The sequence below is a fragment of the Mytilus galloprovincialis genome, chromosome 1 (assembly GCF_965363235.1).
Source record: "Mytilus galloprovincialis chromosome 1, xbMytGall1.hap1.1, whole genome shotgun sequence".
NCBI classification, from domain to species: domain Eukaryota; kingdom Metazoa; phylum Mollusca; class Bivalvia; order Mytilida; family Mytilidae; genus Mytilus; species Mytilus galloprovincialis.
In genome coordinates, this window is record NC_134838.1 from 12,876,365 (window position 1) to 12,894,137 (window position 17,773).

Sequence of the window (17,773 nt, forward strand, 5' to 3'; positions counted from 1 at the left end):
TGATTACAAAGTCAAACCATACCCAACAACAGTTAAATTTATAATCGAAAAGAAAACTAATTTACTACGGTATTATGTAATACGAAGTCACGAATGAGATGCCTAATTGTCCGTTTTAACGGTTATTTGTTATTCTGAACGACGATTTCCTCTTATATGGTGCTACATGCTTGTTGTTCCTACCATGAAATACATCTGTCCATCTTCACAAAGTATTTTAAAAAAGTTTTCAACTAAGTTGCTTAGCGATTTGTGTATGAAATCTTCGATGAGGTAATATTAAAAGAAATATTTTTTTATTTTGTAATTTTTCATGGAAGAAAAGACAATGCCTTAAAAGGAAACCGATGAATCGTGTATACGATAGTCGGTACTACCGAGCGATACTCAACTACGCGTTTAAACTCTTAACTGGAAGAAATAATCTGAAAGTAATATCATTTTCCAAGTCCATTATTAGTTTGAGGCACAATGTCATATACTTGATTCAGCTCTCTTCATAATCTTCTGTCTTGTGTTTTTTTTCCCCTGCTTATAGCCAACACACAACAATATTCTTTTTCCCCTTTATATTATATTATTTTCTCTGCTTCTTTTGGTCTCTCATTTTCCCTCTTTCCAGTCCACCTCAGTGACACCTTTTTGAATGTATGTATCTTCTTCCCTAAAGAAGTGACCAATCCATATCTATCCAATTTTTGTGCTTTCTAATATCTTTGTTTAATGTCAGTCTTTATAATTCCTGGTTAGTTATTGTGTTTTGTCAACATAATTTATAATTTATAGATTTTTCCTAAGCAGGTATTGTTGAAAGCAGCAGTTTGTTTAAGTCAAGTTTATCTTTATCCGTAAAGCAGTAAGGATTTTATGTAGTTGTTGTAATTATCTGTTGTTTGGTGTTTCTCAAAAGATATTACGATCTCCAAATTTGTCTGACTTGATAAAAGAATTATTTTGCTTCCATCAGTGTTGCTGTAATGTCTCTGCTATTACTGTTATAACTCATCATAATACTAAATATTTGAAGCCTTCTATCTCCTTGATATTATAGTTTTCAATTTCAACTAGTGCTTTGTTGGATTCCTCATTGATTGATATACTTTCTTTCCTGAATGTGTATTTCCCAATATAAAACTAAGGAGATGTGGTAGGATTACAAATGAGTTCGCATGACGTAAATGTAAACAGGTAAAGATCATTGCATGACCTTTGACAATGAGGAACATACCATATAGGCAGGTGTGTTCGAAACGTTTTTTTTTTTTATTCAATATTGTTGTTTTGTTTTGTATTTGTAATACTGTGCATACTGATGAATTATATGATATTGTCATTTGCAATTTCAAAGTCTTCCATAAAAGTGGGACGAAAGATACCAGATGGACAGTCAAACTCATAAATCGAAAATAAACTATCAACGCCTAAAAATGAAAGAAGACAAAGAGACAAACAATAGAACAATTGACACAACATAGAAAACTAAAGAATAATCAACACGAACCCCACCAAAAACTAGGGGTGATCTCAGTTGCTCCGGAAGGGTAAGCAGATCCTGCTCCCCATGTGGCATCCGTCGTGTTGCTTATGTTATAACAATCTGGTAAATAGTCTAATTCGGTAGGTCACATTCGTGAAAAGGAAATGGAATTGTAGTTACGACGTAATTAAGGAACATTTGTGAAACGGTTATTCCATAAAGGAGTCAAGAGTCAATCTAGTTCAGTGTTTCAATTTCAGTGTTCTCATAAACCGATCGACGACTATCAGCAGAGAAAGGTGCTCATATGTCCTTGTCTGAAGCCTTTCCACTAAGATTCAACTAGAAAGCTGACCACTGTGTAACAGACTGCATAAATTCATATCTACCGTAAAATATCTTTACCAGCTTTACGATTGTTGATGGAAATCCAGATGCTCTAAGATTTCCCATCTTAAACTGTCAAATGCTGTTTTGAGGTCAAGACAGTAAAGTACCAATCTGTGTACTATTGTTTTATGGTGTTATGGATGGTAAATGGATGACATATATAGCATATATTATTATAAAACCTGCTTGTTATTCACGAAGCTTATTCCTGATGACTCTGAGGAATACTATGCTAGCTATGGAGAGAAAAGATATTCTGCGCCATTAGTTACTGATTTTCAGATCTCCATCCTTTTTTAATTTCACTATTATGGCCTTCCTCCATTCGTTTTGGTATATCTTCCCTTTCCTTTACATTGGAAACAAGGTAATGTAGTATCTCGCATGATGGCCTGCAGTAGTCTGTCTGAAAGTCTAACTTTTCTTTGCTGGCAGCTTCCCCTCTTTGTATAGTACCGGTGCATCGTAGTTGCTTGACAGCTGCCGCAATATTTTATTCCAGGCCGTAATGCCTCCTTTGCACATTTAAAAAAAACTTGACATGTTTGAATCGTTTCCTAAATAAAACATCATACCACCAACTACAAAATATCAGGTACAAACGAAAAGACAATAGCATACACACAAAGTGTAAAACCTAACCATATTACTTAATATATTTTATGTTACAGAGTTTGCAAAAATGTGTTACCTAAATGTTAGAAAATTGTCATTATGCACTAATAGTCTTTTGTTCAAGTACTTTATTTCCTCTTTACCTTGGAATGAAAGTTTATCAAGTAAAACAGATTAACTTTGTGAATGAATTTTAAACAAAACCACAATAAAAAACCAGTAAATTTGAAACAAACTAATTAATAAAATGTATCTTAGTGAAAAACATACATGTGATTGGTCTAGTGATGTGGTCTTCTTGTACTTGATGAAACCATAATCTTATTTTTCATGTAGTTAGAGACGAAGCAGTTGTATCAGGATACTATCTTTCTCATACAACCAGTGATTTTGAATTTCGCATAAATATATTTCAAGAGGCTTACGATCTGTTATCAACGCGTATATGATACAATACCAAATAGCGATATTGAATACTTATAGCTATACTATCCCTTATGATTAAAACAAGTTGTAATTATGTTTCTCGATTCGTTGTCTAACTCGATCTGATGCTAGCCTTTAAAAAAAAAGATGTTTTATGATTGACAATGAGACAAATCACCACAAGAGACCAAAGGACACCACAAGAGACCAAAAGACACAGAATCATGTACTTTTATTTCCTCAATTTAAAGTGGAACACTTCTCTCGGGTATCCTGTTGAAAAGTATGTACACTTCATCAAAATACCCTCATCCATTTTAGAAGAAAAATGTTATTACAACGTTTTTAAAGAGTATTTGTACTGAAAAATTGAAGCTGCAATATACTACACACTTGAAAAGTGCATTATTAAGAGGCGATACACTATTCTTCGCAAACATGAACTTGAAATACAGTTTCTAGTGGAAACAACGTTTTTGGATTTCGATATGGAATGGGTAAAAAGTAAAACAACAAAAAATGCCATTCTACTCAAAGATTTCAAAACGGAAATTCTCTGAACAAATGTCAAAACAAAAGTTCAATCACATCAAACGAATGGATAATACCTGTATGAAATAATGTCTTGTAGTAAGCAGACAACGTGTTTTCAACACAGAAAATTTCAACACAGAAAATAACTGGGAGTTTTACTAATTTTTCTTACTGTCATTGCATTATTATTCCAAAACTGTACTTATTCTCATAATTTATATACAAAAAGTGTTATTTATACTTAAGTTAGAATTTATTACAACCTTACGTGCATGCTCAGTGTATATATATAGACAAAAAATTCATAATTTTGTAAAACGTGTGTCTGGGCTTATTTTTATCATAGATCTAATAGAATATTTAAACTACATTATGAACAATCTTACGTTTTCTGGGTGCAGAGAGACTAAGTTATCATCAGAAAGATAATGTTATATGTATAAAACTTAAACAAGAGAGAATACTACTTCATATATATGTAAAAAGTAAATTAAAACAAAAACAAAAAACTCAAATGAAGTTCAAATCGAAAAGTCATTTTTAAAATGACAAATTCAAAAGCTAAAACTCATTAAACAAATAGAAAAACAAGTGTCATATTAATGTTCCTCGCTTGGAACATGCATTTCCTTATGTCGATAATGCTGAATTAAACATGTTTTGAGTTATGTTATCAAAGATTTATACTCCTTTGATCAAGATTACACCAATCGTTTGAAATCAGACTTTTACATGTGTTTTGCATTTTAGACCATACCATGTCTCTTAAACAGAAGCAACCATAAAAGTAACTTAAAACATAAAAAAACATTTTCTTGATTGTCAATAAAGAAGGTGGTTTGTATCAATCGTATGCAAGTTACCGTTTGTAGATCAATCGTATCTTTGCTAATGTAAGTATATATTAAGTTTCATTCGGAAGGTCACATTCGATGAAAAAAGTACGGGATTGTGGTTATGACAATTGGAACATATTTGTCGCCATCTGTATAGCAGATATTGCATAAATGCCAACAAGCTCACGATGGCAACCGTAACTTGTTCGAAGAATGATGTCAACTTCTTGTTTATTAGCTTTTATTTGCAAGCAGCAACACTCTTTCAAGGAAATTGCGATGGGAAATGCAAGCTCTGGAATTCCGCATAAAGGTTTTAGCACTTGTTTCTGTTATACTTGATTCAATATGATTATACAGTAATGTATTCATTTGGTATGAAGTTACATATCAAGTTTAAGTTTAGTTCCCTTTGAACGCTTTGTGTGGTGGAGGTAGTCCTAGGACGTGAACACCCATTGAAAACTCAAGTTATACTCAAATAAACTTAATGAGTTAATTAGGATTTTAAAAGAAGTTACCTACCACATGTGAGAATCGCTAGAAAACATCAACTTTAACAGATAAAAAATCTGTAAGAGTTTTTCAAAATATCTACTTTATACAAAGCACCCTTTCAAATTTGTTATTACACATTGTAACCCGATAAATGAAAAGATGGACATCCCGAACTAGAAGTGTGCAGTATTATACAAATAGTGGCAACTTTTCAATATATGAATCAAAAGGATCTAAACCTCCTGCTCAATATCCTTTTTGTTGTTAACTGATCAAATGTTCTTGTCGGAAAGGAATATCACATTGTGTATCATAAAACTTTTTGTTATTTCCAAGTGTAACTTAAATGGGATGTTACAGTACTATCGGAGTTCCTTCACTTTGAATATCTTGTGAAATGTTTGACTTTTAGTCTAAATAACAAGTTTGTTTAAAATCAAAATTTTCTTCATAAAAGTGGTCATATAGAGTAAACAAATAATAATATAAATTTCAAACAACAAAGTGTTAACCAATGTCTAATATTCCTTTGATTTTATCACTTTTTGCACGAATTTTTTAATCACTGTTACACATGGAACCAATTGATGCATTTGTCATAAAAATCATATTCTAAGATATTCCTGTTGAAATAATGCATTTTGAGTATTTTATTGTTAAACGTCATGAGTAAATCTAAAAAAGTGACTAGAAAAAAAAAGACAAAACCTATGTTAAGCCTTCCCAGTAATAATGATTGGATAGTCTTATACTTTTGAAAGCATGTCTGATTCATAGACGTTTGATAATTGTGTAGAAGTGAGTTTGATGAAACTCCTTCCTTTAATAACATGGAATCATAATCGGGGGCTCGGTGGTTTAATACTCTCAATAAATGATTCAACCAAACTCCTGATCCTTTCAATAATCAAAGACAAAGAGTTAAAATAGTTAAGTTATATTTACAAAAAATTGCAAATCGCTGCGATTTCCCGATTAATAACACAAGCACTGAGTTTTTGTTAAATTTAAGACGGAAAAATGTTGGGTATTTGACTAATATACTCCTTGCTTTCAAAGTTGTAAATATAAAGTATACAGCCAAGCAAAGCACAATGTCATAAAAATACAAAGAAATGTATCAAAGTAACCCTTTTTACATGTCATTTGTCCGAAGTGCTTTTCTTTTTTTTCTGTCACCATGAACGTTCAAAACTAAACGTTTGAAAGCCAGTGACGTAAAAATCATATGCTTTTGAATGAATAATAATGTGGTAAAAATGAGTTATCAAATTCATGCTGTTCTTTTTGATGTCTTATGATTAACAGATTATACTATTCCTTTTCGACACTGAACCAGTTTATTAGTACTGTAATGATTCATTAAACAAGATGTATCTTTTAATTTTAAATGATAAGTTGTGATTCACATGAGGATGATTTTTTATTTGTGATAACGAGGGATATTACATGGACCTTACGTAATTCAGACATATTAATAACAGGATCAGCCTCGGGCTTCAAAGAATCTATAACATGTGTGGCGAGGGGTAACTCACAGGGTTTATAAACATGTGTATTTTGAGTCCTCAACGAAATCAACATCGTACTTTATTTTGCCTTTGAAACTGTTTTAATCTAGCGTCGGAAATAAGTCTTAAGATGACGACATATCTCGTCTAGCGTACAATGTTGAAGCTTGGTATCTTTCATAAGATTTTGTTTAGACATTCATAATACCGGGCAGCAATTTGTTTTGTTGATTACTATTACACCTACACTAAAAAAGTTTGATATTAATTATTTGTTTAGTCATTCACGCTTCGGTCATTTCAGTTTTTGTCAATGGTAAACTATAACACTAAAAAACTCACTTGAAAACATGCATATTTGACAAAACTCACTGAACTGGACCTTATTTTTATTTCTGAATGAATCCCATCGTACATCACTGATCAGGTCAGATAAGACATAATCGTAGTATATTTAAGCTCGATGTCGACCATATCAACTCAAATAGCATCGTGATAATTACTTAATATTCATCAGAGACGATCGAATAGCAAAAAAATAAAAAAAAAACATAAGAAAGTACGAATTTTAAGGAAATTAAGGACCCAAATTTCCGATAGGTTTTGAAAATGCAGTTCATTTAACCTATTCATTGAGTAGATAAGTTTTAGTACAAAATATATTTTCTCTAAGTGCAAAATATTTAAAATTTCAATAAAATCATTAATGGTATGTATTTTACGAGGTGTAATGCGTATATCTTTTTGTCTAAAAACTAATTACATGATTTTGAGTTCAATCTAAATAAAGGCAACAGTAGTATACCGCTACTCAAAATTCGTAAATCGATTGAGAAAAAAAAAAACAAATCCGGGTTACAAACTAAAACTGAAAGAAACACATAAAATATAAGAGGAGAATAACGACACAACAGAAATACCAAAATGCAACACACACAGAAACGAACTATGAGATAACAACTGCCACTTTCCTGTATTTGTACAGCACATTTTAAGAAAAAATGGTGGGTTGAACCTGGTTTTTGCGGCCAGTCAAAGCTCGCGCTTTAATGGCAATGTTTAATATAACACTAAAATATCTACATTACATGACAGGACTACAGTACAATTAATTGCAAGAATTTTCAGGAAAGAGAAATACACAAATAAACATTACAATAAGAAATTGCGACATGCTAAAACTTTCATATTTTCAACTTCCGAAAGACACACAATTAATTATCAAAAAAGGGTAAATGGAGTAACTACCAGCAGGTACTAAAAACAAAGAAGACAATCCGAAGCATCCTTTAATGACCAACCATATACACAAACAACATGATTTGACCTTTTCTACCTTTGGGGGGTTCTTATGTTTCTCCATCTATCCTTTTTTGATATTTCATGGTGTGTCTTTCGATGTTGTAATGTTATGAAACAATTACAATTGACAAGTATAGTTTTAGTAGCTGATTTCTAGCATTTTTATTTATTGTATTATTCTTTTCTTCATAAAAAAATTTGGCAAATAATGTATCATTAAAGTTTAATTAAAAAATCATTGAGTTGATATAACAGTTAGTGATATTAATTGATTGTGGTACCCGATATTTATCACACACAAAAAAACAACAAACCAGCACACGCATGACCGTCTTTTCAATGGTTGACCGACTTTAGAATTCCCTAGCTATGCTGGAAAAATTACTTTTGTTATTCCTCTACGCATTTGAATAATAGTTGAAAGAAACTTTTCTGTTACGGACTATCAAAAATAGCTAATTTTAAGATGAAGGTGTCTATTCTGTCACAATACTTTTGATGTAATAAACACAATATACAAGAGAGAGGTTAGACTAGCCATACAACGTGGTGCAAACCACCTTTTTGAGAAAATGCCTGTACTAAGTTAGGTTTGTGACCGTTGTTATCCATTCGTTTGTTGTGTTTTAGCCTTTGTCATTTGCTTACGGACTTTCCTCGAAGTTTAGTGTTTTTGTTTATGTTTACTTTTTACTTGCGCTGGAAAACATATGTCATATTAATCATTAGAGTAGGTAGAAGTTCAACAGAAAATACACATTTCAATAAAAGAGGGACGAAAGATACCAAAGGGACAGTCAAACTCATAAATCTAAAACAAACTGACAACGCCATGGCTAAAAATGAAAAAGACAAACAAACAACAGCACACACGACACAACATAGAAAACTAAAGAATAAACAACACGAACCCCACAATAACTGTTCTACAACTGGGGTTTGAAATTTAAAAAATTTAAAAAAATTTAAAAAATCTTTTATTTCAGACACTTCTTCAAACGTGATTCTATCCACGGCATCACAAATAAAAACATACGTAAAAAATGTCAATAACCTTTGAATCCATTTATCAATTCATCTACGTGACTTCGTAGAATTGATAAATGCTATGTAATTTTCATAATTCTTAGCTTTAGTAAGAACTTATGTACTGACAAAAATGCACTAGTCAATGATTTATTACTTTCATTGATTTGATGATTGCGTGTGAACATAAAATGAGACTATCCTGCTGCTTTAATTTTTTTCTAAATTTTCTAATCGTTGAAACCATAATTTTAACACTTTTTTCGTTATGTTAATGACTTAAAGTAGCCCTTCAAAGTTCCCCGCAAGGCATGTTAAAATAATGCATGTATCATCGTTAATAAGATGTGTATTTTGATGTTTGTTGTAATTATGACGATAACCTTGTACATTTTATGATATTATTTATTCTTTTCCATTTGTAAATGTCTAGTTTGCCATTTGAGGGAGTCAAAAATATCATAATTATAATGTTTTCACCTGTCATGTCTGACTAATAATGTAGTCTTAACTTCTTTATTCAGTCGAATTGTTCCTCACTTGTTAATTGGAGACGGGAGAGGTAATAAGCTTTTATATTTATATTTTCTTACATACAACATTGTTAATATATTATAATTATTTCGATTATTTTGTTTTGAAATGAAAGCAATTAAAACGTTAGTTCGAATTATTAGAATATTAAATACATTTTACATTAATAACAAATTTTACAAAGGATAAGAAATAAAAAATAAATAACGTAGCTTGGTTTGTTATGATTACTTTTATCACTAGAAATCAAAACGAGCAGGTGAGCAAACTTATCAAGGATTTTAGGCTTTTAATTTACTACACAAGACGTGTGTTTCATATATACAACACATACTATTCTCTATCAAAACAGTTGGAAGGATCAGTAAATTAACAGGCTGAAGAGCATTGACAACCTAAAATTCAAAATCATTTTATGCCTAAGGATAGAAATACTTTATCCTTTCGAATTATTTTAAAGTTTCAAGAACGGCAAATTTAAAATGACATTATTTCAATGTTATTTCATACAAGCGTAGAAGTGGTGATAATCTCGTGTCACCCAGAAGCAAGGACAGCTTTGCAACGGTTGTAAAAATTATCAAATATACCAGACCTGATATTAAGTACGCCAAACGACAATTGATCCGAATGAATACGCAAGATGATACAAGGAATGCAAATTGTAGAACAACCAAATTAATCTTCACAATAGCGGAATCAAAAAAGATCAAAGCCAAATATTTATAATAAAGCCAAGAACAGAAAGAGATGAATAGCTATGTGACAAAATAAGACATAAAACAGTTACCAAATCCATCTAACGTCCTCTTTTCATGAAGGAGTTCAAACGTTAGTTTCTTGATAAATTATATATTTATAAACGGACAATTTCAGAATAATTGTTTCAGTTATTTATTATATGAGATCGTTACAAACATATGATAAGAATAATCTGAAAGTATTTGTAACTTGATTTTGATAAATGTCAATATAAGATATATATTTGAAATAGAAATGTGTCAACTATTAACTTTTGCAGCACTAAATTAAGATACATAACTATAAAAACGTTACAAAATGTACTTAAACCCTGCTGTTCTAGGTATATTATGTCATAGCTATTTTAATTTCAATCAATAGAAAAATCATAGAAAATAACATTTATATAACACTGTTACTTGTTTATAATACAGGTTCACATTTGAAGCCATGAAGACTTTTATAGTATTTTTGTTTTCGATACACATTGTTGTGGAATCTGTGTGGCAGAATCCTGGATTTTGTGGAACATATGAATGCCCAGAGTATACTCTAGACGAACAAGGGAAGGTAGGTTTCTGTTTGTATGTTCTAGTTATGAAAAACAACCCACCAAATAATGTTTCGTCTAAAAGTTACGATGAGTTTGTCTTTGTCTATAAGTCAATTTTCGAAATGAAGTGAAATTGTATATCAATAATTGATCGAGAATCAAAACAAAGTAGTTAACTGGTGTTAAAACCTTATCAATTGATTAAAAAGATACAAATCAAGGTGCAACACAAAACTGATCAAATCGCATTAACTCTTAAAGTATCGAGATCGATCGTGTCGTCATGGTAAACTATATGGATGCATCACATTACATGCAAATCCTCTCAGTTAAAACTTCACAATGGGGAGTAGGACTCAAACGGCACAATTTACAGATCAGACGAATAGTATGTTATCTTAAGTTCGAAAACTGCAAAATGGTACAATTAGTGAGTAAAGAAACAGAAATATGGTATCGATCAATCAATTTGTGATGATGAACGTGGTGTCGATTTCAGTCGTTCTTCCCCTTAACTTTTTAGAGCATTTGTAACGTAATGAGCACTGTTAATGAAGTCATTAAAGTATGAAGATGCACAAGTCAAAACTAATAAGGAAGATATATATGTTTACACCATACGTTGGGACAAATATGTTGCTGCTAAAAAAGGGAAGTTGAAAATGGGAAAGTTGCAATCATCAAGTATCTTTGTAATAGATTCTGGTTTGAAATCTTCGATCTGTGACAATATTGCTGTACATTTCAAGATATAAACAGATGTATCGTTAAGCTTAAGGTCACTGGATATATAAAATGCACTCATTGAAAAATGGGATTTTGAGTGACAGACATTATCAATATGACTGAATGTGAAACAATAGAAACTTGTAACATATATTTTTCTTTTAAAATCCAAAGTTCCAAAAAACATTTGAGTCACATCTGTATCCGCTGTTCATCTGATCGTTTAGTTGCTACTTCCCTAGTCAAGGTAAATTGTAACGAAACTGTTTATTCTTAAAGTATGAAAAAACATTGGTGAGGCAATATTGTAACTTCATTTAGAAAAACATATAACATCTACTCTTTCAAAAACATTTAACATCTTTACTATGATATTGCAGGGATACGAGAAACGGTTTTATGCCACTGCAACATGGGTATCAACGTCAGCCGCAGGGAGTTACAAAAATGCAACTACGACGACATTTTCTAAACTGCAAAGTTATTTAAAGCAGTTAAATGCAGAAGGTATTTAAAAACAATAATTATATAGTCACGTTCAGATTTTTTTCTAATATCAACTCCCTCTACAGGAAAGTACTTAGCTAAGACATTGAAAAAAGGTGCACAAACTTTTAAAAAAGCCATGGTTATAGTAGATTTCCTATTAAAACATATTGTTTAAAACTATTTGAAAGGAATGCTAACATTGTGAAACTGGTGCTTCGCCAAAGGCATGTTCATTAGCAGTTGTATTTAACAAGACGGAAACAACACATTTCGTTGCTCATTTGTGTGATAGAATATAGATAGTTCAAAATGTAAAAAAAAAAACAGAGATACAACATAACACAAAACACGACACAAAAAAACTAAAGACTGATCAACACGAACCCCACCAAAAACTGGGAAAGATCTCAGATGCTGCAGATACATTAGGCCGTTAGTTTTCTCAGTTGAATTGTGTCATATTTTTATGCCAGTACTATTTGTAGCGGGCTTATATGGTATGGGGTTTCCTCTTGGTTGAAGACCGCACAGTTGCCTATTATTGTTTATATCCACTTAAATTTAACTTTGGTGGATAATTGTCTCATTGGCAATCATACCACATCTCCTTGAGTTTTAATTTGAAAATAATTGTGTTATTTACAGCGATGGCAGTACCGTACGTGACAATGATGTTCCCAACAGTTGGACTGAATGTAGTTCAGAATTTCACTCAGTTTTTCTTCATAAAGCCATCTCTTAGACCAGCTCCAGAACCAATCGACGCCAGTATACAGTTGAAAATAGTTCCACCGAAGCATTTATACATTAGGTAAGATAATAATAATAATAATGATAATAATAATATTAATAATAATAATAGTAATAATAATAATAATAATAATAATACATTCTAATAATAATAATAATAATAATAATAATAATAATAATAATAATAATGATAAATTCTTTATTTAACGGTGAACTCATTTAACATACAATTGTTAATCACACACGAGGCCTTCACACAACTTAAAAATTAACGTTAGGTGTAGGGTGATACCTTTACTTAAAAGGGTAACTCATAATGGTAGGACTTTAATATATACTACTTATAATAATTGGATATGAAGCCATTATTCGAATAAAAACTTTTGTACCGAAATTATATTGTGTGCAGGAATGATCAAAAATAAGGAAAACAGTTCACGTGCACTTAAAAGTAATAGTTCTTTTGAAATGTCCGAGAAATTTCAGAAAGTACATTTACAGGACGGTTAAATAAGACATAAACACAAAGAAAAAGATTGCATTATTTAGAAACGCATATAGCAATGACAGAAATATAAGTAATAAAAGAAAGGACGGTCTTAACATTGACGAAAAGGTTTACACCTTACTCTCATTCCCACTATAACCTATAATATAAGGGTAAATATGTTTGAAAGAAATGCCTCATCATTTATGCATATTTTATTATTTTATTTTATCTTCAGGACCGTTCCGGGTCACGTAACCTCAACAGCAGATTGGGTCAAGCAGGCGAACCTATTGGCAGGTGCAATAAACGACACTTCAAAATACTACGGTACATTTTTCTTTACCGCTGAATACAATCTTCCGTCAGAAAGCGGCAAGCGGTACAATGAAGTGTGGTTCTATGCAATGAATTAATGGTAACAATGCGTGTTTTGTTTACATATGACGCTTCTTATAATTCGTGAGGAAAGACATTGATCTCAGCCAGTGTAAAAAATTAAATGTGATAAACTAAATCTTTATATTATTTGTTTGAAGTTTAGATAATTCATCACCGTTTACCTCCTGGTCGATGCTTGTGTGTTTCTGTGCTGTTATTGATTGAAGGGAAACATACAGTACACCACTAAATACAATTTAGTGAAGATTTGGTAGAAAAGTAAGTTGATAAAAATAGAGGAAAAATCAAAACGGAAAATCCGTAATCAAATGCCCAAACAAATCAGACGAATGGAAACACATGCGTTTTGTAATTGAAAAGTGTCTGTTACTGCAATCTGAGTCATTCTACAATTTTTGTCGAGCCTGCAACTTTTGTTGCAGAAAGCTCGACATAGGGATAGTGATCCGGCGGCGGCGGCGGCGGCGGCGGTGTTAGCTCACTTCTTAAAAGCTTTATATTTTAGAAGGTGGAAGACCTGGATGCTTCATACTTTGTATATAGATGCCTCATGTTACGAAGTTTCCGTCAGTCATATGTCCAATGTTCTTGACCTCATTTTCATGGTTCAGTGACCACTTGAAAAAAAGTTCAGATTTTTTGTAATGTTGAATTCTCTCTTATTATAAGTAATAGGATAACTATATTTGGTATGTGCGTACCTTGCAAGGTCCTCATGCCCGTCAGACAGTTTTCACTTGACCTCGACCTCATTTCATGGCTCAGTGAACAAGGTTAAGTTTTGGTGGTCAAATCCATATCTCAGATACTATAAGCAATAGGGCTAGTATATTCGGTGTATGGAAGGACTGTAAGGTGTACATGACCAACTGGCAGGTGTCATCTGACCTTGACCTCATTTTCATGGTTCAGTGGTTATAGTTAAGTTTTTGTGTTTTGGTCTGTTTTTCTCATACTTTATGCAATAGGTCTACTATATTTGTTGTATGGAATGATTGTAAGGTGAACATGTCTAGCAGACAGATGTCATCTGCCCTTGACCTCATTTTCATGGTTCAGTGGTCAAAGTTAAGTTTTTCAGTTTTGGTCTTTTGATCTGATACTATACGCCATAGGTCAACTATATTTAGTGTATGGAAATATTTTATGATTTATATATTAGTCACGCAGGTTTTATTTGACCTTGACCTCATTTTCACGGTTCATTGCTCAGTGTTAAGTTTTTGTGTTTTAGTCTATTTTTCTTAAACTATAAGTATTAGGTCAACTATATTTGTTTTATGGAAGCATTGTTAGCTGTACATGTCAGCCTGGCATGGTTCATCTGACCTTGACCTCATTTACATGGTTCATTGGTCTTTGTTTAGTTATCTTGGTTAATGTAACGTTTATGTGACAGTTGTAATAAAGCTTTATACTTAGGACTATCAACATAATATCAATGATTAGTAAAGAAGGCGAGACATTTCAGTGTGTGCACTCTTGTTAAACATGTACCCTTATTTAGGATACACTAATTCAAACCAAATGATTAGCACATTTGTTTTAAGATAAAAGTGTTTTTATTCAACACTGATTAAACAATAAGTACTTTCCAGTGTTTTGTAATGAATAGAAATAACTGATTACTGATATTTACTTTATTGCACCCGCACTATGAGGTTATTCTACGGTTTACATGTTGTAAAGTACCACTATATAATTGCAGTTCTCATCCACTAAACTCAATCAAAGAAAACACTACATATCGTCCATTGCATGAATACGAACAATAGATTACTTACGCTTACTTTTGGCTCTCAAATTCGTGCTTTATTAGGTCTTTTTAACATTTGTTTTGTTCGAGAGTCTCTTGTAGACGCAACGCGCACCTCGCGTACAAAACATCACTCCTGCTATCTATGATGCATTTATTAATATTTGATTTCATTCGAACACCACTGATAGTCTTTTGTAGATAAAACGCGTGCTTGGCGTACTACATTGTAATACTTATATCTTTGATGATGTCATTTAAGGGCTGTGTTTATTTTCGCGTAAAATGCGGGAATAAATATCCCCAACCACATTGATAGATTATACCTGTTATATCTGATATGTTCCTTATGTCGTAAATACAATCCCGTTCCCTTGTCACGAACGTGATCTACCGAATTTGACTATTTACTAGCTTTGTAAAAACATAAGCAACACGACGGGTGCCACATGAGATCAAGGTGTGGAGGTTACCAAAATATGTAAATCAATGGGAACAAGGCGGCTAAACGATTAGATGATCTTGGTTTTCAGATGAGCTATAACCAGTATTTTCGGAAGTACAAAATGTATGCTGGAAAAGTTTTGTACGACCAGTTAAATGTCTTGATCTTATTATTAATTTTGACTTTTTTTAAAAATATCCTTCACATGATTTTGTGTTGACAACTTAATAAAAGATAAAATTAATTATAAGCATTTTTTTTCGTTATATCAAGTAGCGATAATTTTGTTGTATTCAGCGGCTTGTGATGAATCCTGCTTTGTAAGAAAACACACAATGTCAGTTATTTTATTGTGCTTAATTACAGCATTAATCTTAAATTAAATCCGATTGTTCCAAAACTTGGTCATTAGTGGAGAATCAGCCAATTACCCACTAAAAGTCAATCATAAACAATTATGATATCAGATAATTGGATGGCTGGGTGTTGTAAGTAATTTCTTGGCTATTATATGATAAAAACAAGTTACTAGTATATTTGTTAAAATAAGTTGGATCCTGTTTAGTGAGTAATGTAGACAGGCGAACTGAATCTGATTTCTTTTTTTCGCACGTGTACACTCAATATAAAGACATATCTCGAAAACAACATCGGTGACTCCAAATTATTTTTCGCCTGATATTTCGAAACAAGTATGATCTATCTTCTTGCAAAATTTCAATGATAAATTATTGGTAGACTAAATATACAATCATACAGTCTATTTTATAACCACATGCTGCTGTATGCTAATATAAGCGGATGATTAGCATATTAAAAATTAAAGTCCTTGGTTTGACCTGAACAGAAATAAAAAAACTCGATCTCTCAAAAACGAGGCTAGCACGCTAACCACTACACCTCCACATTAAAAAGGATCAGACCGTCGCATTTAGCTAGTATATAAAACAACGTCAAATTTTGACCATTGTTCTTCAGCGTACCCACCATCGCACTTCAGCATACCTACCAACGCACTTCGGTGTTTATAACAACAAGTTAGCGTCACAATGTCACCATTGCAATTCAGCGTGTTAAGCAACGCATTTCAGCGTAGAACATCGCAGTTCGGCGTGACCATCGCGGTTTGGAGTACCATCGCGGTTTGGAGTACCATCGCGGCTCCGAGTCTTACATATGTGAATAATTTACTTGTCCGATATCAGGTAAAACTGATAAGAATGTTAGTGAATAACTTCAAAGCAAATGACAGACAAACAAAATTTTAAAAAGTCAAACGACTGAGTTGAAACAACGTTTTATACATACGAATTAAGAAAGCACCCAATATTTTATTGATCATTCTTAAAAAAGATCCCAACCCGTAAATGACGTCTTTGATTCTTGCCTGTTCGAAATTCATCCACTTGGGCTAACAGAAGAATTGGTCCTAATATAACAGGCATCTCCTACTGACAATTGAACTATTATCGTAGATGTAGCAAGTGAATAGTGGCCATTAATATTAGTATTCGTTGTCGTTGGGCCGATAACATCGGATTTTTTTACAATTATCACTGGTATGCATGAACCAGTATCGGAAAATACGACAACGTTAAACACAAAAACCCCAGTAGCCGTAGCTGTAAAAATGCCTGTGTGTTTGTTATAACCAATTCCAATATTTGGCATAACATTGTGGAAGATAAATAAACTCATCACAGATACCAGGATTAAATTTTGTATTTACACCAGCCGCACGTTTCGTCTAAACAAGAATCATCAGTGACGCTCGAATCCCAGTTACAGTTAAAAGGGCCAAATAAAGTACGAAGTTGGGAAGCATTGAGGACCAAAAATTCCTAAAAGTTTAAGCAAATACAGCCAAGGTAATCTATTCCTGAGGTAAAAAAAAAGGTTTTTGTTAAAGGTATCTATTCCTGAGGTAAAAAAGCCTTAGTTATTAAAAACAAATTTAAACAGTTAATTTATAAATTTAACTATATCAATGACAATTCATGTCAGCACTTCTATTGTACTGTGCTGGTGATACACTTGGCTATTTTAAAACTCCACCAGCATTGGCATCGACCCAGTGGTTGTTAATAAACTCATCATAGATACCAGGAGTAAATTTTGTATTTACGCCGGACGCTCGTTTCGTCTACATAAGACTTATCAGTGACGCTTGAATCCCACAAATTTAAAAGGGCCAAATAAAGTACGAAGTTGGAGAGAATTGAGGACCAAAATTCTTAAAAGTTTTGCCAAGTATAGCTTAGGTTATCAATTCTTG

At 32.4% G+C, this 17,773-nt stretch overlaps 1 protein-coding gene across 1 annotated transcript; it reads left to right on the forward strand.

The window, feature by feature from the left end:
- Positions 1 to 9,114: 9,114 nt before the first annotated feature.
- LOC143065698 (uncharacterized) lies at positions 9,115 to 13,412 on the forward strand. The gene is made up of 5 exons (XM_076239170.1): positions 9,115 to 9,177; positions 10,325 to 10,460; positions 11,550 to 11,676; positions 12,304 to 12,469; positions 13,134 to 13,412. The coding sequence occupies exons 2-5, from the start codon at positions 10,341 to 10,343 to the stop codon at positions 13,309 to 13,311; spliced, it is 591 nt and encodes a 196-aa protein (XP_076095285.1). The 5' UTR covers positions 9,115 to 9,177; positions 10,325 to 10,340; the 3' UTR covers positions 13,312 to 13,412.
- Positions 13,413 to 17,773: the final 4,361 nt, after the last annotated feature.

Bases quoted from the DNA above. Each gene is read 5' to 3' on its own strand.
- LOC143065698 (XM_076239170.1), top strand. From the start codon at position 10,341: ATGAAGACTTTTATAGTATTTTTGTTTTCGATACACATTGTTGTGGAA. The intron at 10,461-11,549 runs GTAGGTTTCTGT...ATGATATTGCAG, and splicing joins CTCTAGACGAACAAGGGAAG to GGATACGAGAAACGGTTTTA. The intron at 11,677-12,303 runs GTATTTAAAAAC...TGTTATTTACAG, and splicing joins AAAGCAGTTAAATGCAGAAG to CGATGGCAGTACCGTACGTG.